This window comes from Molossus molossus, unplaced genomic scaffold (assembly GCF_014108415.1).
Source record: "Molossus molossus isolate mMolMol1 unplaced genomic scaffold, mMolMol1.p scaffold_m16_p_12, whole genome shotgun sequence".
In the NCBI taxonomy this organism is placed as follows: domain Eukaryota; kingdom Metazoa; phylum Chordata; class Mammalia; order Chiroptera; family Molossidae; genus Molossus; species Molossus molossus.
Genome location: NW_023425347.1, coordinates 45502082 through 45526423, shown reverse-complemented (window position 1 = coordinate 45526423; position 24342 = coordinate 45502082). Strand labels below are relative to the sequence as shown.

The 24342-nt window shown below is 39.8% G+C and overlaps 1 protein-coding gene across 1 annotated transcript in view; it reads left to right on the top strand.

Moving 5' to 3' along the window:
* Nucleotides 1-14222, top strand: part of ST6GALNAC3 (ST6 N-acetylgalactosaminide alpha-2,6-sialyltransferase 3) — a 280101-nt gene extending 265879 nt beyond the window's left edge. The window contains exons 4-5 of the mRNA XM_036256782.1: nt 12191-12298; nt 13343-14222. Coding sequence (XP_036112675.1) covers nt 12191-12298; nt 13343-13529 — 295 coding nt within the window. The 3' untranslated portion in view covers nt 13530-14222. The remainder of the gene's footprint in view (nt 1-12190; nt 12299-13342) is intronic.
* The last annotated feature ends 10120 nt before the right edge of the window (nt 14223-24342 follow it).

Below are 24342 nucleotides of genomic sequence, written 5' to 3'. Positions count from 1 at the left end.
GTGCATAAGATAGTTCATGAATGTCACCCTATTGGGAAAAAACAACAAATAAAGCCTCCTTCTCTAAGTCAGAGACTAAAATTCTGTCTGAAGACTCAAATGTCAGTTTTGCTGTTGATCTTTTCTAATTGAATTATCCTTCGTTAGTGAGCCGATTACAAACAATTTTAATAGATGTGGGAAATGGGAGTGCAGCTCTGCTTTTCCTATTAAAAATAAATATTCCCCTCGAAATAATTTATCTCAGGACTTATTGAGCCATGTAACTCAGTCAGAAGAGCGGTAATAGATTCGGATAGGCAGGGAGTAGCAGCAGAATTCGTCTTTCTTAACCAGAAGGTCAGAGCTGCTTTCTGTTTTGTAAATTTTCCTTTTCTGTGGAGGCGATTGCTCGGCTCTGGCTGAGGCAGGTTTAATGATGATCGCAGGGGTGCTGGGGACCTTAGCAGCCAGCGTGGACACCCCCATCTCCTTTGGTGGGGTGACATCACCCCAAATCTCTGCCCCAGAGCCTTGTTGAATCACAGTTGTGTGAAAGTTAGTTTGGGATGTACATCTTCATGTTGAAGGGAAACAGGGCCTCAGAAAGCATTTTTTGTCAGAAGCAACTTCGAGTCTGATTCTGCGCGAAAACGATTTCTAAAGGGAAAGAGCTTGGCTTGACTCAAGTTCCAGTTAAATCAAAAGTTAAGGAAAAGTGAGTCATTTCGTTTCTCTTCTAAAAAGGTAAAGTGCCCGGACAAAGTCTTTTATCTACTTAGATATACCTGATTAAAATCTTTCTTTTCCCTCTCTCTCTCTCTCTTTTTCTTTCAACACTAAAGCAAGTATATGCAGAGGGAATGGCTGATAAGAGAACTAGAAGAGAAAGCCCAAACTTTCCATTAATTACCTTTATCAGGTTAGCAGGGGAACAGGCACCTATGCCGTAGGTAGAGAAAGGTGATTAGCATTCAGTCAACTGAAGCCCACATCAATTCAGGAAGGGCATGATTTCAAGATAAGTTGAAGGTTAAGTCAGAAAGAAGCAACTTTTTCTAGCCTAAGTATAAAACTAGGATCAGATCAAATAGTAATTGTTAATAAGCGTTAAAGATTAGTTAGAGGCAAAGTCCCCAATTATACCTAGAGTATTTCATAGACTTACTGTGTTGGAAAGGACCTTAGAGGTCAACCAATCCAACTTCAAATCTTTGGTAGCAAGGAACAGACGCTTCCTTCAGCAGACACACGACAACAAGGAGAATTTATGAGAAGGTTATAGAACCGAAGGGCTGGAAAGAAGCCATGCCCGGGGAGTGAAGTGGATCCAGGAACTTGATCTTTTTTTCCTTTAAAGTGGATGCATATATCCGCATCAGTGGCGTAAAGCTATTATTTGAACATGACTGTGGCTGAAATTCTAAAAAGTGTTTTGAATCCTGAAGTTATAAACAAAAAATCTATAACACAGTGGTGGTCAGTCTAGGCTAAAAATACAGCTGTATATCTACAATCTCTCTAATGTGGATTATGTTACTAGAACTACAATTACAGAACATTGGTAATAAAAGATCCCACACCTACCTAGGTCAATCCTCTTATTCTGCCATTAAAAATAATGTGACCCAAAAGAAGATTTCCTTGGGGGCTAACAGTAGAACCCAAAGAAAAACTGAGGTCCTCCAATGGCTGCTCTTTCAGACATGTGATACCTTGGACAATACTGAGAATGATGATGACCAAGAAAGAACTCAGTAAAGAACTTGACTTCTTTGGTGTCAAACTGTCCTTGAGCAAGTTCTTTATACCTCCCAAACCTCTATTTGTATAATGGAGATAGTAACACTTCCAATAAGATGGGGTTGTTGTGAGGATTAAATGAGATGACCCTTTGGCACAATGTCTAGTTCATGTAAATGTTCCATAAATAATAGCAATTATTGTTATTAATCAAAAGAGTTTATTTAGTCAGTGTTTTGCTGCATAGCAAATAATCTTGAACATTACCAGAATGTTACCTCCTACTCACAGTGCTGTGGTCAGCTGTAGTTGTCCTAGGCTTAGCTGAACTTGGCTCCAGTTTTGGACTCATATCTGCTGCATGGGTTTCCTGATTTCAGGGCCTGGGCTGAAGGAGCACCCCCCACATGTGATGTGTTGTTCCCATGATGAAGGAAAGAAGTGTAAGAAACAGGAACCCTATGTCACAATGTTCACTTCTACTTGTGTTCCATCAGTCAAAGCAAGTCATTTGGCCAACCCCAGATTTGATAAGACAGGAAAGTTACTATACCCACAAGCAAGCCATGTCTAGGGAGGGAATAAACAATACAATCTAGCACAGGCAAGTTGAAAGAAAATCTATGGCCATTGAGAAAGGGGGAATAAATGGTGATGGAAGGAGATTTGACTTGAGGTGGTGAACACACAATATAATAATATACAGATGATGTATTATAGAATTGTACACCTGAAACCTATATAATTTTTTAACCAATGTCACCCCAATACATTTTTTTTAAAAGAACATCTATGGCCATTGAGACAAGGGCCTCTCTGATAGCTTGAATGGTCTGAACTTAGAACCTACACAGGTTGTCTATAATACCGCATGTTTTTAAAATTGTGGGCCATTCTTTTAAAAACACAGAGATCCAGGGAAAGCAACAGTTACTTAGGGTAGAGATTGGGTGTTAAGGTGCATAGCACCATCCATTCTCCCAGAAGCTTTCAAAGTTGAGGAGATGTTGCTTTACAAGTCATTTAACACAATGTTTCCGGACCTGAAAGGTATTTCAAAGGGCTTCTTAAAGTAGCAATGGTATCTGTTTTCATTTCCATTAATCAAAAAACAAAACAACAAAAAAATAAAACCCTCAATAAATTAAATGTTTTTGTAGAAACTGTTTCCCTTTTAAATAAAACAGGTTGAGAGCCTCCAGGTGTGTACTGAGAAAGTTGGCTTGGTGATAAGTGACGATTAGGTGAGCTTGCTTATGACTTCTAACTTAGTTTATAGCACAGATGAACACTACTGGGTGCATCCATTAGCATCACACATTTTAATATTGTTTTTTTTTTTCTTAGTCATATTTGTTTACATTTGTTCTCAATTCTGAATTAATGAGGAATTTAATGAGAAAGAAAAAACATAATTCTTCCAATTTTCCCCTAGATACTTTCCTCCAGATCCATAAATTTCCATCATCTGAAAAAAACTAGCTATGTAGAACATCAAGATATCTCTAATATTTCAAAACATAATGTAAGGAAGAAAAATAAATCAGTGTTACTTATGCATCCTGTCTCTAATAATTTGTTATGGAAATAATACTGATTATGCTTTGAGGTCCTTCCTATGTTTGAGGACATATGAGAACTATTCTGTTTTCTCATTATTCTCATACCTCAGTCCAACTGCACTGGCCATTCCCTCTGCCCGGAGGACTCTCTTCCTGATGTTCTTATTTAGCCTCAATCCACAGCTCATTTCTTACCTCCTAGTAAAAAAGGAATTACCTTCCCCAGTCCCCTCCAGCTCTTCCCCCAGTATCTCCACAGCACTTGCAGGAAATTACCTCCTTGATAGCCCTATTTTTGAAAATAATTGTTGAGTCTGTTTTCTCCACTTGACCCTGAGTTCAGATCAGGGACAACTTGTTATTTTCAGTGCCTGGCACAGTGCCTCAACCTACAGTATACTCAATAAATTTCTCTTGAATAAATTAGAGTAAGAAGAATTGAAGCTTAATAAGGTTAGGAATGGGAGAGGACATGGGGGAAGCTGCTTAAGGAAGACAGACCATGTACACAAATAAAGAGAGTAAAGAGATAGAAGCTGACATGCACAAGATGTATTTAAGGGCAGCAAGAGGACCAACACAACTAGATGAGAGAGTTCAGGAACATACAAAACATAGTAGGTCCACATGGCTCAGTGGTTGACCCTAAGGTACGATCCCTGCACCAAGAGGTCGCTGGTTCAATTCCCAGTCAGGGCACATTCCCAGGTTGTGAACCAAATCCCCACTGGGGGGCATGTAGGAGGCGGCCAATCGATGTTCTTTCTCATCGATGTTTCTATCTCTCCCTCTACCTTCCTCTCTCACTAAAAATCAATAAAGAAAAAATTTTTAATAACCATAGTAGGAAATTTAGGTCTATGTGGGGAGGGCCTTAAAAGACACCCATTGTCTTAGTCTGCTCAGGTGGCCATAACAAAATACCATAAGCTGTGTGGCTTGACAACAGAAATATATTTCTCACAGCTCTGGAGGCTGAAATTCTGAGATAAGGGTGGCAGTATGGTTGCTTTCTGGTGAACACTCTCTTTCTGTCTTATAGCCTTCTGGCTGTCCTCACCTGGAGGGAAGAGCGAGACCACTGGTGTTTCTCTTCTTACACCATGAAGGCCCCACCCTAAGGACATCATGTAAAGCTAATTACCTTCCAACGGCCCCATCTCTGAACATCATCATCTTGGGGATTAGGGCTTAAATATATGATTTTCAAGAAGATACAAGTTAGTCAATACTGAGTAGTTAAGGAATCAGTTCTGCCTTAATGAAGTGGCCCCAAACCATCCCCATCATCCATTCCTGCCATTCCATTGTTCACTTAAGAAAGTGACTGAAATCCCACAAATTAACATTTCCAATGGAAGGGGCTTTATAGCCCAAGGGTAAGAGTGAAATAACCTTTTAATTTCTGAGATGAATGAACGAAGTAATTTTTGTGAGTGGTATCTTCTATTTCTACAGCAGTCATAAATCATACCTTTGGGAGCTGTACCATTTTACTTTTAAATGTACATTTTGAAAAGGACACAGTCATTTCTTATTATATACCTTATGTACAATTTTATTGCATTCACCACAGTCAGAGTCCTATTGATTCCATGACAGGAAAACTATCCCTCTATTCACACTCTAAGAGCCTACTGATTAGCACAGGAATTTCACATTAGCTGCTTAGGATGGTAGTACAGTCTTCCACTGAGCTTTACTGTTTTCTCCATTCCCAGGATCCTTTGTTGTTGTGGTCGTCATTTTCCAGCCTGGATTCCTTTCATTTGGCACATTCTGTTAAGACGGCCATTGACAGTGTAATATTTTTAGTCCATTTGAAAAGTTTATGTCTATTTGCAAATGATTCAAGCCATGATCAAGAATTCTGCTGCCTGATTTGCAGAAAGTTGTTGCTGTTTAAAGATTTGCTGGGCGTGTCCCATTGAAAGATAGTACAAACGTACAGTGTTAATATAATGGGCAAACTCCAGAGTACTTTCATACCTTCCAACAATCAAATGATATACAGAAATGTATGACTTGGGGACAGCTGAAATTGTTTCCACGCTTTGAGCTTTGTTTCTATTACACTGGTTCACAGTATTAGATTGAATCCCAAGATTCTACTGATAATCACTAGCTGTTTTCCTTACCTAGCCTCTTTGTTTAAATGTATTCTTTCATTATCCATGTGCTTCTGAAAAAAATAGGAGAACAAATGTTTTTAATTGAATAATCTATATTCTGTCATGTATTCCTCTCCCTAGGAAGGTATATGGAAACTTACTTTGCCATTTTTATTTATCCTGACAGTGGAGTATATTGATGAGTTCCAATCGTGTTAAAACAAGACATAAAATATTCATGAACTTTTTAAAAAATTCTCTTTTTTCTCCTAAGTATAGCAGATTTCAGAAGGTGCTGCCAATATTGTGCTGTCCAATAAACCTCTATTATTGGGAGGGTCCTGATGCCCTTTGGGCTTGGATAAATGATTATTATGCCTTTGAAATGTTAGTTCCGTGTGCTCCAGGCCTTGTTTTAATCAATTCATGGGGGAAATAAGTAAGAAGCAGAATTTAGACGGCAAAGTTTGAGCCAAAGGAACCATTCTATGGACAGGAGGCAGCCACAGAAACTGAGGCTATGGGACTCCTCATTCTTGTTCCCATATGACACTTCTTCTTTTTCCCCATTGTAGGACTTGCCCTTTGGGTCTAAGCCAAGTGGGAACTGTAGATGAGAGCCTCTGTTTTTAGAGTTAGGGTCATCCTCAAGACAAACCAACCCAAACCAAGAACAGGCACTGAGGAATCAAAAAAATCTACTGCCCTCTAAGGGCACAGGTGAGCTTGGAACAGGGGAATCTGGTGAAATGTGAAAGAACTTACTACACAGGACATTCTGCCACAACAAATAATTATTTCATCTCAAGTGTCGATAGTGCTGAGATTGAGAAACCCTGATGCAGAGAAAGAGCTATTATTTTGCCCATCAAAGTATAAACTTCTTGAGGTCAGAACCCAAGTCACTGAGCTAATGGTGTTCAAAAATTAAAACAGCATCCCATGAATAGGATAGGCTCTATCTATGTAATCCGGTTTTCTTTAGAAGAATAACCATTGTACTTCCCCCAGTTCCTCCCCTAAAATTATCCAAGGGGGAAAAGTTACCCCTTACCAGGAAACAGGTAGATGAAGAATACTTCACAACATGTTTCCAGAAATGAGAAGATGAGAGAGCATGCTCAGAAGCAGCGGTGCAAGCAAATGAATCATGCTAACAGCCAAAAAGGTTGAGATTGGTGTAAATAAGAATAGCCTGACAGACAACAAACCCCTGTGGACATGGGATGGCCTCTAGACATCAAGGAATGGGGTAAACATCAAGGAGCAAGGTAGCTTATATATTATTGTTAATAAACTGGATGAAAGATTATATTTTAAATGTTATGCCTTCAAGCATGTGCTACATCAAGGTGTTGACAGCATCATTTTTCCAAGAGATGAGCAAGTAAATTTAAGTAGTTTCCAAGTGGTAAGTATCTTGATTACCGAGGAGCAGTGGGATGCAAAATGTGGCCGGTGGAAATAAATGATTGATAGCTTCCTCTCACACGCCTGCCTTTATTTTTTCAACTGCATGGCTCATTATTCTGCTGCATTAATTTAAGCTTTCCTGTTGTACTGAATTAAGGACTTAAGTTCTCTTATCACCCCTATGGGACTCTTGATTGTTTATTTGTAGATGACAATAATGGTTTTTATCGATCCCCAAATGTGGAAGGTATAAAGAGGGCTATGGCTGATGGCCAGCTGGTACATAGTTAGTGCTGCGTGCATGAGTGACAGATTACAAGACAATATTTGGCCCCAGAGGACACCTTTTAAAAAATATTTTAAGACATCTGATAATTATCACTGGGTTCCGCCAAGCTGAAAAACATAAACAATTTCTTGTACATCAGCTCAAGTCATTTTTTGTTTTAATTGACCCTTGAAAGATCTGCTTGGGTACAATTTATAAGTCCTCATTTCCAGGGTGCCCACACAGCAGAAGAGTTTGGGGAGGGCGCAGCTGCAAAAATTCCCAGAGCCAGCACCATCCAGGCCAGTGAGTTCCCGGAGGGACCCAGATATCCAGGGCACTTTCCGGGAAGAATTCCTGAATTAATCTAGCAGTTGCCATTATTCCTACTGTGGGTAGGAAACCTCACACAATTTCTCATTCCAAATATATCAGAGGCACCAGGGAAAGACAATGAAACTGTCCAATTAAGTGCTGTTTGTAGGTCAGGACACTTGGGCAGTAGGTGCACCCCCAGGCAGAATCAATGGAACGCAGCTCGCTGGAGGAGCTTTGGGCTAATTATTATGATCTGTCTGCCCAGAGACAGAACAAGTCAGATTAGGCTGACACGTCAACAAGCATCCGAACTCTGGTAAACATTTTCTTATTCTGTGGTGTCATGGAAAGGTCTTCGACCAGATGCTAAACTCTGAAATTTCTTGTCCTCTTTTCCCATGGTAAAGAGAAGATAAATATGTAGAGGGGCCACTTTGACAATTGTACTCAACTTGCCCTTTGAGGGTTCTGCTCCCAACAATCACTGCTGAATTCACTGTGAGAAATGACCATCTGGGGCGGATCACACTGAGCAGGGTGCACACAGAAGATCTCTTTGGCTAGAGCTACAATGTCATCTTAGTCCTTGACAGTCAGCAACTCCTAGAAAATAACCCCATAAGAATAAAACCAATTTTTTTCTAATTTAGATTTATTTTATCTCTCACTCAATATAAGCTTCACCCTCAATGCTATGGTCCAGTTTTGTGTCGGTGTTGAACAGCCATTCCAGCACCTTCCATGAGCAGAAGTGTGAAGGAGGTAAATAGAGAGCTCCTCCCTCCCAAAGCGCAACTATGATAGCCACTATCATTACAAGGTAAAAACGCAATATACAGATATACACCCCAGATAGTTAGTGCATGCCCACCACACAAGTGAGCATTAAATGTGATCTGACTGGCTGATGTTTTTGTTAATTATATATCCAACATGTTTGGAGCATGGGACTGTAAAATGCTTAAAGGTTAAAACAGATGGACTGTTAAGGGTGATAATCAATCACAGAATCATGTGATTTCCAAATCTGAAGAAACCTAAGATAGGCTTAGTTTAGCCACTTCATTTTTAAAACAAGGAAAGTAAGGGGATCTAAAGAGGCTGAACAAGCTGTCCAAAGCCTCTCACTCTGGTAGTGGCAGAGCTGAGATGTGACACCAGAGCCTCTCTCTCAATTCTACTACACTGGGTACTGACCCCTGTCCTGCATTGGGTACTGACCCCTGGTACCCTGTCCTGCACTGGGTACCGACCCCTATCATGCACTGGGTACCAACCCCTGGTACCCTGTCCTACACTGGGCACCGACCCCTGTCCTGCACTTGGTACTGACCCCTATCCTGCACTGGGTACCAACCCCTGTCCTGCATTGGTACCGACCCGTCTTACACTGGGCACTGACTCAGAAGAAACTCATGGGCATGTGCTTTGTTGCACTGTGTCGTGATCAATTGTGTCAACATGTGTGCCTTCCCAACTAGACCATGAGCTCTTTAAGAATATATTCACTGCCAGCTTCTAGTATAGCCAGGGGCATGATAGGATCCCAATAAATATGTGTTGAAAAATAAATAAATGGGTGAATAAGAGAGACCTGTTTTTTTTCCATCATATACAAACAAATGTTGTCATTTTTAGTGATGTCTACTAGTTCTTGATCAACCAGGCAATGAAAAGGATAGAGAGGATGGAAAGGTTGAAAAAGTCATATGAAAGGCAAGAAGGGAAAAAAGGGGGATACATTTCAGGAGGGATAATAACCCAAAAAATTCAGCACATAGACAACATTTCTAGATTGAGTTTAAGAGCTTTTTGCCAAGACTCTTGCCACTTCTGATGTCACCCAGTTTTCAAATAAGGACTTGCTTTAAGCAGTTCCCACATTACTGCTGCTCCTCAGACTCCGCAGCGCAGGACTGACTGCAGGTGAGCTGCACGGGCAAAGCTGCCCTGAGTGTATTTCACCTCCCTGGGCACGTCCTCCCCCCCACTGGGCACTCAGGTCTAACCCATGATGCTGCTACTATTCCTGAGATGGGAAAGTGCATGGCCTCCACTGTGGTCCTGTTTCTGGAATACTCTCCACGTAGAAGACATGCCAGGAGGTAGAAAAGAAAGTACTGACATGGCATTTCAAATCCAGTGACAAGTAAGCAGAGGGAATGGATACATACACATATGGATACATACACATATGGATACATACACATATGGATACATACACATATGCATATGAGCTGGGTTTATCTCTCCTTGCAAATCACTCAACGTCCATGAAAATAAAGGTTAAAATATCTAATTATCAGCCCCTACTCTGAGTCTGTGTTGCTCCTGAAAGGCTTGAATGCTGTAAGTAATTTGATGCTAAGCAGTGTCTGCTTTTAGAAAAATAAATAAATAAGGAATCAAAGGATTCAGGGTCCTAACCATGGTGCGCGGAAGGCTTGGAACTGGAGAAACGCATCCGCCGTGTTGGGTTTCCGTGGGGAGCAACTCCTGGCTGGCCTGCTGGACCGAGAGAGTGTTCTCAGAGGAGAGCGAGCGGTGCTCCAGTGTGCAAAGAAGTCTAGACGTAGGAAATTTAGGGGTGCTTTTTGGAAGTAGTGCTACACAGATGCCAAACAGCCTGGGGTGAGCCAAATGCCCTTGCGGGGAGAGACAGAGAGATCGGCCTTCTTCTGTTTGGGGTGGATTGTGTCACATGGCGAAAGACAAGAATGGAGATCCCGCCTGTCATCAAACATTCCCTTGAGTCGTTGGGAACCTGGCAGAACACCCCGCAGCCCCTGCCCATCAGCACTACATCTCTCCATTCGGTTATTACTCTTCCCATCTCCTCCTTGAACACACCAAGCACACTTACATATTTGGGATGGTGCCCTTAGCATTTCCTTTTTGTGAAATACTTTTCTCTCATTGTCTGTTGAGCAAGTGTCACCTGTCACCTACCCCCAGGAGTAGAAGTCCAACCCTTCTGAGCACGGCCCCTTGATATCGGAGTTTCCGATGAAAACACAACGCAAACACTAGCAGAAACAACACTGTACTCACATAGAGAAGAAACAGAACAAGATCAGTATTAGTAGTGGGCACTGGGCCCCCATGGCCAGGTGGCCCTTTCCAGCAGCTAATGCAGGGCCATTGGCCTGCAGGCAACCCTTTTGCACCACAGAATGAAGGGCCCCATCCCCTGTTTTCAGGGAACAGATATAGCAGTGAGGTTGGCCAGGTACCATATCTCACACACACACACACACTTAAACAGATCAAAGAAGTGCGCATTAAACTAAGTGAAATAAGTCAAAGAGAGAAAGACAAATATCTGATTTTGCTTACATGGGGAATGTAAATAACAAAATAAATGAACAAACCAAAGAGAAACAAACTTACAGATACAGAGAACAGATGATTGTCGGACAGGAGAGGAGTTGGGGGGATGGGTGAAAAGGTGAAGGCAGCCCTGGCCGGTTTGGCTCAGCAGTTAGAGCATCAGCCTGCGGTCCTGAGAGACCTGGGTTCGGTTCCTGCTAAGGGCATGTACCTCGGTTGCAGTTTGTCCCCAGCCCTGGTTGGGTTGTACGGGTGGCAACCACTTGATATATCCCTTTGACGTTGATGTTTCTCTCTCTCTCTCTCTCTCTCTCTCTCTCTCTCTCCCTTCCACTCTATCTGAACAAAAATATCGAAAAATGTCCTCGGGTGAGGATAAAAAAAAAAGACTACACACATGAGCTTGTCTTTCCCAGTAGTGTCCATATGGCCTCTTCCCATTTCCTAACTCTACCCCCTTCTCAGACCTTTGTTGCCACGATCAAAAATGCCTCCATGGCCAACTTTTATAACATAGTCATCTCCAAATCTAATCCTCTGGTCTCCATGAAGACAAAAGCTTTAGATGTTTCCATAACTGCTGTATCCTCAGCAACTACAGCAATGATGGGCACATAGTAGGTGTTCAATAAAAATGTGTTGAAGAGCCCGGCCAGTAAAGCTCAGTGGTTGAGTGTCAACCCATGCACCAAGAGGTCACCAGTTCGATTCCTGGTCAAGGCACATGCCCAGGTTGTGGGCCAAATCCCCAGTGGGGGGGCATGCAGGAGGTGGCCAATCGATGTTCTCTCTCATCGATGTTTTTATCTCTCTCTCCCTCACCCTTCCTCTGTCTCTCAAATCAATAAAGAAAAACAATTTTTTTTAATGTGTTGAAGAGAGTGGTAAGACAGGTCTTACACAAGAAAAGCCTGTGTCATGATGCCTGGAGAGCAGTGAAGGGAAACCTTTCAGGTGCATTCACAGACCAAATCATTCACTTACACTGCATCCAATTTACACGTAGAAACCCAACAAGCCTGCGAGAACGTGATACGTCCAGGACAGCAGATAGCACTATTATCATTCAGTTCCCATCAGGGCTCCAAGCAACTTGCAGAAAACCTGTCTTCTGATATGCAGCACTAATTTGTGTCCTACGGAAAATCAAACAAATTATTTTTCGCCCAAAGGGAGCAGGGTTATTTGACTTCAAATATTTGCCATATGGCTTCTCCCCCATACAACATAGCTGCTAGGCTGAAAGGTAGAGAGAGTGAGAGCCTGCCCACACATTATTCGGAGACCATTCAAAATGAGCGTGGATCTTTGACAGGTTGTCCAATTTCTCGATGCCTTTATCTAATAACAAGTGCTACGTTGTTTGACAAAAGTGGCTTGTTTCTCACCACACTTTATTGTTGCTCTGTGTGTGTTGTCTGTGTTGTGTTGTGTTGTGTTGTCTGTTGTTCCTGTTCCCCACACAGAGTGCAGTCTGGCTCTTATCTCAGCACTGGGTGGTTTACCTTCATTCTGGCCATGGATGCCTGTTACGGCATTCACGTCTACGGGATGATAAACGACACCTACTGCAAGTAAGATCACAGGAAATTATTTTTATGCATCTCCAGTTCTGATATCTTGTCCAAATATCACAATTCATTTTAATACCATAAATCTGAGCAGCAGATAAAGCAACAATTATTTCTTGGTGTTCTTTGCTGACATGACATTTCATTGTCAGTGCATCAGGTTGTGACTTTTGGGAGTGATAAAAAGAAAAATATTTACCACCGCCTAATGTCAAATGTCAGAAGAAACATTTTTTCCCTTAATCAGTGGCCTATCGGGGACTTGCGGCTTAGAAACACAGAACAACTTTAGAGGTTATTTAATTTGCAAAGCAAGTTTGTCATTTCTGCTGTGTTAAACGACTTGATAGATGGCTATCTGCTCAATGGTTATATTTGATCATGAAGGACAAAGTGTCCTGGAGCCTCAGAGAAGCTGACAGCTTAACAAGAATTTCTGGAAATAAGTGTGTAATCTGCCAGATCCTTGTTTAAAATGGGCGTCCTTATCCACACGTATCCATGCTGGTGGGATAGTTCCTAATTAGATAATAAAACAAACCTTCCATGCTTTATCAAGGTAGTGAAATATATGTTCCTACCAACAAGTAGTACAATATAATTCAGCGAGTGTTTTCATCATATTTTCAAAATGGTAATTAAGCCACACTCTTCATGATCAAATATTTCTACCCTAACTCAGTATATTGCAGGACCAAATACTTTACTCTGAAAAATCACACAGCTTCCTCAAGCTCTGGAAGAATGTCGGGCTCTCCAGAGTTTGCTCCCATTAGGCACCATTTCCTCCTCCAAAGGATAGCTATGTGTTTGAATGTAATTGGTGCGATATATAAATTTTATTTGATTTATTAAAGCACTAAGGACCTGGTACATCTTCCTAAAAGCTTTTATACATAATAGTTTTAACTGAGTTCACGGACTAGAGTCAGACATAGGTTTGCAAGTAAATGCAGTCACTCAGTATATAATGGATTCTTGTAAATGATTGCTTCATTCCTCATCTTAATCTTTCTCTCTTTTTTTTTTTTTCCTTTTCTTTTCTAGGACAGAAGGGTATAGAAAAGTCCCCTACCATTACTATGAACAAGGAAGAGATGAATGTGATGAATATTTTCTTCATGAACATGCCCCTTACGGAGGCCACAGGTTTATCACGGAAAAGAAAGTGTTTGCTAAATGGGCCAAGAAACACAGGATAATATTTACACACCCAAACTGGACAGTGTCTTGATGTTGGTTTTTCTGCTCATGCCACAACACTTGACACAAACATATACTGCAACTGTGATGCTAACGATGCTATGATGATGAATGGTGATGATAAAGACAACAGTGGTGATGATCGAGCTCCTATACATTCTCAGACATAGATAATGACTCTGCCAGTAATTTGAACTTGGGATTCCATGCAGGGTGATTGTGCTCATTACATTCTTTCTGAAGGTTCAACATTACATATTGCACTTTATAATTTAACTGGAATTGCAATGAAGGCAAGTAACATGACAGCAGTGACCTAAGAAATAAGAAGATTATTCTACAAATAGTTTCCCAAAATTCTTGAACAGTGAGTAGCTTTTCAAAGCCACGGGATTCATCCTCAGGAGGCAAGGTTATTGACTCTGTGGTCTCTTGAACTTGAGCAGCTCCCCCATCTTAAAGGATGTTTGAGTGTCAAACACGGACCCAAGAAATGCCAGTTGGGTACAAGTATTTTACCACAGTTACTAGTCAGACTGAGGGCATGAAAGGAATCTCTTTCTGACTTACCATCTTCCTACAGTACTTTCTACCCATAGGATTACTTTACTGTCTCAAACACTTCATTCAAAATGGGCCAAGTAGCAAATCTTGATGAATTTCCATCCTCACCACTCTATTCTTACTACTACAAACAATATGACTAAACATGCTACTGCAATGATCTGTGTTAATGTTTAGTTATTTTTGGTGAAGTCCTAAATATTTCAGATGGCTATTTAACATGGAAGATTTCAACACTGTAATAACATATACTGTGAACACATTTATTTGACAGAACCAAAAGTCTTTACTAACTTTGCTTCAACATTCAACCACACAAAAGTGTATGCTTTTTAAACTCATGACACAGGGATAGCAAAGCATATTTTTACATCAGTTTGTATCCTACCATACTTCATAATATATATTTGTATATTCAAATTTCTATTTTATTGGCCCAAGGTGTGTCTTTCCATACATCACAGGATCATTGCCAAGTGCCAACTATTAAATATGGAGAGGAAATGGTTCCTTGAATTAAATCTGACCAGGACTTTTGCCTTCCTGGGGTTTATTCCCCCACAGTGGATCGGTTGTTATACCATAATAACAATAGTGAAAATGACCTTAATGTCCAAAGTGCTCTGTCATATAGAGTCCTTTCACATACACTGTGCCATCGATGCCCTTCACCACCCCATCGGTCCCATGGCCTACACATTCTGACATCTCCTTAGCAGATGATCTGTCATCTGTTGATTGCTCTGATTTTTGCTCCCCCTTACTAATATTTGTGTAGGATAGCATTTATGTAGACTAGTCACCAATTGATTTCAGTGCCAAATACAATACATTGTATCAGAAATATTCAAAAAGTATCACAAGGATGATCTGGGCCATAGACTGAAAACAGGTTCTTTTGATATGTGTGTGTGTGTGTGTATATATATTCTTTTTTTTTTTAATGACTCTATTTGCGGTGGGGGGAAGATGAGGACACAGGGACAATAGAAAGGAATGAAATCAGAGAAATACAGTTTCTTGTTCTAGGATTGAGATGACTGTTCATAATATACTTGTTGCTCATTAAATATTAGAGGGTTGATTGGCTGAGAGGCCAAAAACATCCTTGCAAATGATTCAAAAGACAAAAGCTAGGCTCACCTCAACAGCAATTTGCTGGTCTTTACCAGGGATAAGTCCCATGATTAGTTTTCATTGTTAGGGGCCATCTCGGGCAAAAGCCTCTTGCCTGCTCTCGGCATTTTGAGACCCCAGTACTCATATCCATAAAAATGACCAAGTGCCACTTCCATTGTTGAAACTGTTATTGTTGTTATTCTTTTGTTGTTTCCTTAGTGACTTTTAGTTCTCTGTGTGTTAGTTGTTTGGAGCTAATGATGGATAGAAATGCCCACTCCAAGAAAAATAAACAGATACAAATGTTAAAGTTGTCATAAGGTTGTTTCTCTCCCCTACCGTGATACAGAAGTTCCATTTTTACATAAAAAGGAACCCTGGTTATAAGAATGCTTCAGGGAATGACAATTTATTTAGGTTTTCTGGTCAGTGGCGGTCCAACTCTATTTGTTTTAGACTTAACTAAAGTTAAGAAAACGTTCTTGCTCTCCTGCCTCCCTGTCGTTCTCTCGGATGACAATGTCGCAGTGCCCCGTGTCCCCCGTTCCATGGCAGCAGGTGTGTGTAGACTAAGCAGCGTTTTTCTGTTTTATAATTTTTAGGGATTTTTGGAGGGAGCACAACCCCTTCCCTTCCATCGCCTCCTCTCCCCCTTTTTTTTTCCTCCCTTCCTTTGCCTTTTTCCCTATAATAACCCCAGCTCTACACTTTGTATGGTCGTTGTCTCTTCTCTCTCTCTTTTTTTTCTGAAAGTGAGAAACAAGAAACACATTATCCTCAATTTGGAGACCTCATTACACGACTTCCAGTGTAAACAGCATTTTGATAGACTCATATGGCTTGTTTTTCTCTGCATGCTTAATGTTCTCTGCTTCCATTTCTTCTTTACCCTCAGCTTCCTAATTATAGGGGAAAACAAGATCTAATTTCTCCCATGTTGAGGAGAAAGCTGAGATTTACTGATAGAGAAGAGAATGGTTAAGAAGCAAGTCAAGAGAGAACTTGGCCATGCAAGTTTCTGGTCAGTTCCACAGAAGCTAGTCAACTGAAAGAGATTTCATCCAGCATCAAAACATTGGGAAATTTAACTGAACTCACTCATAGCTAATGTATATGGATCCCAGAAGTGAATTAACATCTGTAAAAAATAAAAATATTTCAATACCATTTAAGGCTTTAACAAAATGAACTATGGAAACTAGCCATAATTGCTGAAATCAGCATAAAAACATGCAAGCTAAAATTAATAAGCATTGCCTGGCTGGTGTGGCTCAGTGGTTGAGCATCGACCCATGCACCAAGAGGTCACTGGTTCAATTCCCAATCAGGGCACATGCCCAGGTTGTGGGCCAAATCCCCAGTGGGGGGCATGCAGGAGGCGGCCAATCAATGCTCTCTCTTAACGATGTTTATATCTCTTCCTCTCCCTTCCTCTCTTTCTAAAATCAATCAATCAATAAATAAAAATGTTAAAAAAAATAATAATGATAAGCATTATTTTCAATTCTGCAGAATCCTAGGGAAAAAAAAAAACAAGGAATTTTGAAAAGGGTTTTAGAATGAATGTTTGCATTCTTTCTAAGTTAGCTTAGTAATAAGAAGTAATGATTTATATTGTTATGATGGTTATATGAATAAGAAACTTTTTAGAATATATGGTTTTACATTTTTATCAAACCTATAAAAGAAAAACCAACATCGGGGAATGTTTGTATGTATGTGCACAGAGTCCGTGTGTGTGTGTGTGTGTGTGTGTGTGTGTGTGAAGGCGTAGATGCAATCCTATATTTTTCACTGATGTGAATGAATCAGAGAAACCATATTTTAGACTTCATCTAAAATTTGTTAGGTTACATTTTGAATCCTGATGCCACAGAGACAGCAAAAATCAAAATTGAATGTACTGATGGCTAAGAATACATAAAATCGTATTCCATGGCTGGCCAGAAGGAATGAGCTGCAGAAGCTGCTAAATCTAGGACTGAGAACACAGTTAGATGCCACGGTTGCCACAGATCAGACCTGTACGTAGAGCAATCTGTACTGTAGGCTCTGCCGACCGCAGTTCAGCTCAAGTCACACCAGGAGCCAATGCGTCAGGGTGAACACCCGTCCGCCTACTTAAATAAGTCTGTCTTTAGCATAAGCAAACTCAGATTTGCATTTTATTCTATGGCTACAGAACTGTGACCATTGTGAAACAAAGAAAATTATATAAGGAGATCGCTCTTTGAGGATTTGGAATAAATCAGCCGATATGGGAGACTTTGCCGACCTTTCTAGAAGTATAAAACCGTCAGAAGGGAATCACTCATTATTTCCTTAGAAAAAAAGATAGCACTAAAGAACTTCACCTGGTGGTGCTAATTGGATGTTAATTATTAGTTCAGTTTAATTTTAATAAGCAAGAAAAAATAGAATCAGATGACTTTAAAAAAAAAAAAAACATGCCCATCCAGGGTTCAATGTGGCATGTCAAGTGCAGAGAACGAAGTCTGTTGTCCAGTGTTTGCATGTCTTAGCACAACCGATGATTTACCATCCCAGGGCTGTGAGGGGGGGAATGATTTCCCCTTAACTGCATTTTTTAAAGGCAAGACTTCATCATTTTAGTCGAATACGTCCATCTCATAACTGAAGGAGCCAGCACTGGAAGTAATCTAGACTTTTAGAGCTGCAAGGAGCTTTAGAGAAAAGGCAATCCAACCCCTCAATCTTCAAATTGAGGAAATAGACCTATAGAGGGGAAGGGACTTGCTTGTGCCTGGAAAACATACTTTTTCTTTTTACTTTAGCACAGAATAGTAGCTGGAAAAACACAAAAGTGACTTCACTGGAAGAGTCTATGCCTAGAAACTAAGGGTTCCAGTTTGTGTCGATACTACTCGTGATCAGAGAAACCCCCACACAGAAGGGTAGAAATATTCACACAACTGAAGGAACGCCTCCCAGTACTGGTCAATAGTCTCTATTACCTCCGTTTGTTGCCAACTCTAAGCCATGTCGTGTTCTTGTGGAATTTGAGGACTAGGTTAAACAATGTCAAAGTGAGTTTCTTAATTGGTTATTGGGGATGCTGTTGATATTCCTAAGAGCTGCAGAGTATGGAGGCTGCTGGTGTAACTGGCAGGTCCTATGGTGGCATCATCCCCAGAGCCTAAGCATCCTCATCCTCATGAGCTGCCTACGTTAGTGAAATAATCCACCTGCACTGATGGGTCAAATGTTAGCCTTTGGTTTCACACTCAGCTCTGCACTGCACATGATCTTTGAGCTCAGATACCCTTCCAGAAGGTAAATCAAAGCCCCAAATGCCCCACAAGACTCAATTACCATGCAAGATTGAAAGGTTTTTTTTTTTTTTACAGTCTCCTCATATGACACTGTTAGAAAAGGAATATTTGAAACCACGGCTGAAACGGCTCCTGCAGCTCAGAAAGGGAATGTTGTCTTGTTGCCTGTTTCTGCTGAACCTCAGAGAAACCACTAGAGTAAAATTCCATGTAAATTGCTAAGGCATCAAATCAGAACTGTCCTTGGGCATTGTAATGATGCAGAAAACCTCATTCTGCTTCTCTTTTTCAAGTTCTCTTTCTTTTTTCTCTTTTCAGAATAGGCACGATTTGTTTATGGAGTGAAAAGCTCCTGTTCTCCATAGATACTTCTCCTTTTGTTCATGCTTTGGATACTTCAGACAAATAGAAGCTCACTTTCATAAAAGTGAAGATCTTGATGAAATACATAGCCAACTACTAAATTCATGTTTGTCTATAAAGTGAGCAGTTTTGTCTAAGAAACTCCAAAGGGACCAAAACCAGGGCATCCCATGGTTCCTTGTTACCGAATCTACAAAGTAGTAATTTCCTTGTGTTTAACTTTGTTGTCATTGCTATAGAGTAAATGCCCATTTCCATTACATAGAGTATATTTTATGCTTCACTCATTTTTCTGAGTTCACATAATGTTTGCTGTAGTCTCTCATTCACTTTAAAAACCTGTAATCTTCCTCTATTTATAGAAGAGACTATAAATGCAGAGTTGTGCACTTGGTGAGGTTTTTTGTTTTTTTTATTCCTCCTGGCATCAGATTGCTTTCTGTATGGGCCCCATGCCTTAGAATAAACTTGCTAATTGGCAAAGGGCTCTGGTATATTTTAGTTTGGTTCACTTTCACAGGACAGCTGAGGGGATGTAAACACAGCCAGAGCAGGGGAACCGGGCGGAGTGGGGAGGAGATTCAGTACACTCAATATCCAGCGCAGAAAGACGTCCAGGAAACTACTGCAGGTAAGGATGAGAGTAAATGTCTATAGTAAGTACCTGATGCTGCGGGATAGTCACTTCCTTGCTGTCCCAGACCTGTTAGCAAAGCTCAGTGAGCACATACGCTGCTTAACACAGAGAAGCCTTCATTGTTTCCTCCATCGCCTCCCTTCTTCCTCCTTCTAGTCTTCATTTTCTCCCTTAGTTTTGTTCTAGAAAACTCAACATCCCTTCCGTAAAACATCATAAGTGGGCAGCTTTTCATTTTGTAAATCAGCTTACCAAAGTCTATAAGAGACCCCTACTGGGATTAAAATGAGAATCTTCTTTGGGAATAAAATAATCCTACATTATACTTATATGCCAGATTTGATAAAGGGCTGTATACCTCATTCCATCTCCTCAAATACTCTTTGAAGTAGGGAATGTTACTATCTGCATTTCACATACAAGGGAACTGAATCAGAGTAGTTAAGTAATTTGCACAGCTAGCGATAGAATGAGAACTTTAACCCAGGCAATTTGACCCAGAATACATACCTAGTTGGGGCAGGATAATGTATGTAATTAACAACTCCGACATTTCAGTAGCTTAACATAATAAGGTTTGTTTCTCTCTAAAACATAAGTCCCACGTAAATGGGACTTTTCCCAAGACAGCAAATAGTGCCTATTAGGTGAGAAAGAATTTTAGGATGTAAAATTTATTAACATTAAGATAAAAGGATTTCTGGAGATCTTAAAAAAATAATGTCAATCAATAGAAAGTATTGGGAAGAAAAGAAAAAGGTTGAGAGCTGAAGAGAAAGAAAATACAAAGGGTCTTTCTCCATGGAAATTACCTGTGATATTTTGGTGATGGACAATGATTTTTATGGGATATTTGGATTTTTTGCTTGAGCAACTATATAATCTAATGTGACTAGAGAAAGAGAAGGAGGGCAAGAGAGATTATTTATAATGTTAAGATATGTGAACCAGCGGTTTGGAGATGAGTCCATCATACCTTGAAGATGAGTCAATGGCGCAGGCTCCTCCCATCATGTAGCTTGTGTCCTCTGCATCCTTGGAGTTCTCTCTATTTAGCTTGCTAACAGGGAATGGAGCCTGGGGGATCCTGTGTGGGAGGGCTTTGTGGGCAGTCAAAAGCAGTGTACATTCTTCCACCCACAATCCACTGGCCAGGTTCAGTCACGCGGCCTCAGTGAAATTAGCAATGTTGTCTGTGGGGAAGAAAAAAACAAGGTTTGATGACAATGAACACGTGGAGGTCTCTGTTATAATATTCTTAGTCATGATGACATATAGCCTTTGAAAACTCATTCTGTTTTCGTGAATTATGTTGACAATAATTCACACACACAAGATTTTTTTCTTTACATGGATGTCAGCACTCACATCACAAACAAAACAAACTAGGGAACAAAATAATTGTCCTATAGCCTATTACGCCAAGAAAAGCAGATATGATTCCCTTACTCAAGGAAGTAACGAAAGAAAGTAGTACTCTAGAAACACTTTTAAAGGACTCAATTCTACCAACAGTAAACATAACGTGACTTTTTATGATTAATGATCTGAGGCTAAAGAAAGAGAAGTCTGTCCTCACCTGATCAACCCACTGTGTTTGCCTATTTCCTTTTCAAGATGCCACAAAGGTTAGACTCCCTTTTCAACTTTGCTTTGGTCTTCATGTCTATGTAGTATCTGTCATGATTTTTTAAAGTGAAAAAAAAAAGAAACTGCTGGTTCACATATCTTAACATTATAAATGTCTCTCTTGCACTCCTTCCCTTTCTTTATTTACATTAGATTATATACTTGCTCAAGCAAAAAATCCAAATAAAAATCATTTTCCATCACCAAAGTATCACAGGTAATTTCCATGGAGAAAGACCCTTTGTATTTTCTTTCTCTTCAGCTCTCAACCTTTTTCTTTCCTTCCTAATACTTTCTATTGATTGACATTATTTTTTTAAGATCTCTAGAAATCCTTTTATCTTAATAAATTCTTTCTCACCTAATAGGAACTATTTGCTGTCTTGGGAAATATGTTTTGCGTATTATTATATAAATTTTATTAGTTTGTCCATTCAGAGAGATTCGTGGAGACTCTTAAACAAAGTAATTAGAAAAGGGCATCTACCCATGCCGACCTTCCTCCAGGTCAATGTGAAAGTCCTTTTGAGGACAAGAAAATATAGCACCTGGTTGATTAATTACATGGGTTTTAATTTCTTTCTAAGAGTTGTAACTGGTGATAGTATCTTAAATTGCTTTGCAGGATTAAATTGAGGTTTCCACTGTCCCTAAACCCATGGCTGAAATTCTTGAACAACACAAGCACACAGCGTGTGCACACCGGCAGCAGCTCACACCACGCGCTGTTAAGAGCTCTTGCGTCTATCGGTAACATTTCTCAAGCATACATTTTTCTGTGCTTATGAAATAACTTAAAAATCTATATATCTTCCAAAATAATTTTCTTCCCCATGCCTAAATTTCCCCAGACGTATAATACATACAATGAAATTTACTTAGAATGATTTTCCATCTTCAGTGGCAGTTTTACTTTAAATTAGAATGGCTTAACCAGCACATCTTTTGGTGCTGCTGATTGTAATGGGTTTCATCTCTAGCAAAAAAAAAAAAAAAAAGGCATACTCTACGATCTTTGATGGATAAAAGGACATTAATGTTGGATGAGGACATTAATGTCATGCAAATAGATCGTGGTTCATGCAAAGCTGTGTGGGACTGTTCATTATGAAGCAATAGAAAAGGGCAGGGGAGGGGGGGCGTTCAACTGTACAACATATGGGTTCAATGAAACCAAATAGGGTTTGACAGGAGCAAATATGAAGCCAGGCAGTTAGGTTCAAGAAAGACGGGAACATGATTTTACAGCAGCACTCGTGAAAAATATTTGGCGCTTTTAGAACACTGATATGAGACGTAGCAATTTAAAAGATCAGTGTGACCCAGGACGTGTGGACGAGTCTAACAGTAAGCAGCAAAGTTCAGGATTAACCAGATCCCTTCTGGAGGTATTTTTAAAACTTGTTTTTACTCAATTTCTGAATGGACACATAGCATATTTTCATTGTCAAAAATATTGAAAAGACAGAAAGGTATGATATCCATTATCACATTGGCCAGTATTCACTCTGTAAATGTTTATAACTGTTAATAAAATCAGACATACATAAGGGTATTTTTAACCTGTTTTTCCTCTTTAATAAGAAATTGCAAACATTTTTTTGATGTCACTTAATTATCTTAAATATTTTCAGTAGCTGCGTTGTGGCATAATCTAACTAACCACTTCTCCATTGTCACTTTTCTCTACGTGATAAACAGGTTTATTCATGAAGTTTTAAATATTTCTCTGATTTTTTTCTTTGACTGTACCAATGTGCAGTGGTGCTTGCTTCCCTACATCCTTGCCAAAAATTGCAGTTTTTTTTTTTTTGTCTTTGCCAATTTTACATGTGCTAAAAAATAATGTTATCTTGATTTAATTAGCATTAAATCGATGACTATGGATATTAAAACTTTTTGCATATTCATTGGCAATTTATATTACTTCTTTTTTGAATTAGCTCTTCCAATACTTTGTCCATTTTTTATTGCAGTGGGAGGCACAGTACTTTAAAGACACAGACAAATAAGAATTCATTCAAAAGAAAGGGAGCCAGGTTAAGAATGACCTGGATCACGAGGGAACTGGAAGTCTTTTGCACCAGGGATTGAAAACATTTAGCTAGCTTGATAGAATGTGCTAGGGACAGCTAAACCCAAACACTTATAAGGCATTAATGCAGGTACAAATTAGTTTTCAATGCTATGACTCCACTGGATGGAACTAGAACCAATGGATGACATTTCAGATTTTATCTCAGGAGGGCATTCAAAAGAGTCTAAAATTAGAATGGAAATTTTCAGAATGAGTGAATTTGCATGATATATTCCCAGATAGATCAGACCACCCACTTGTTTAGTGTTTCATGCAATTAGATAGAAAGTTGGACTCAATGACACCCCCAAGGTCCATTTTCCTATAAAATGAGATGCAACTCCATGTGGAAAAGCAAGATTTGACACTGAAGCTCTGAAAAACCAAACCTAGAATGGTTGAATTTTGGGAGTCTAAGCCTAAGCAAGTAACACACGCAGATGCCATCTCTTAAAACAAGTTATTTTTGGTGATGGCAAATTTCGCCAAATTCACATTCAGAGCTGGTTCCCAAATTCTGGGAGTACGTTCCATTGCTGGGAGGTATACATATACCACCACACCACCACCACCCCAATGCTACCACTGCCCATCAGTGACTTTTTTCTAGAAATGCTTCACAAGGAGCTATAACTTTGCTTCTCAGTAGGGGAATTTATTCACATTTTACACCACATATTGTTATATACTCGCTTTTGTGCTCTGTCTCTGAAATGTAATGACTCAAGAAAATTACATTTAGTATTATAGCATTCCTCATGTTGGTAATTTATGATAATGGATGTCACTATAGATTTAGGAGTCATTTATATTGTCCACCTTTTCCTATTTCCGCTAGATTAAATAAATTCTTCATATTGGGTTTTGCTGCATTCTTCCAGTTTTCTAGTCTGTAACCACTCACTTTCAGCATATTTATAATCCTTTTATCTAGTCTTTGTAGTTTCAAAATGATACCCAGGATATTTTAAGTTTTGAGCAATCAATGCCCTTTTCAAATTGCCCTCCTAAGGTTTTTATAAAATAATAGTCTCCGTAATACAACTTTAAATTACCTGCCTTTTCCTTTACTAAACTTAATCCAGGAAAGCTAATGAACATTAAGCATTTTAATCATCCCACACTGTCAAACTGTCTTCTCATTCCTGAGAATTGGATAGGC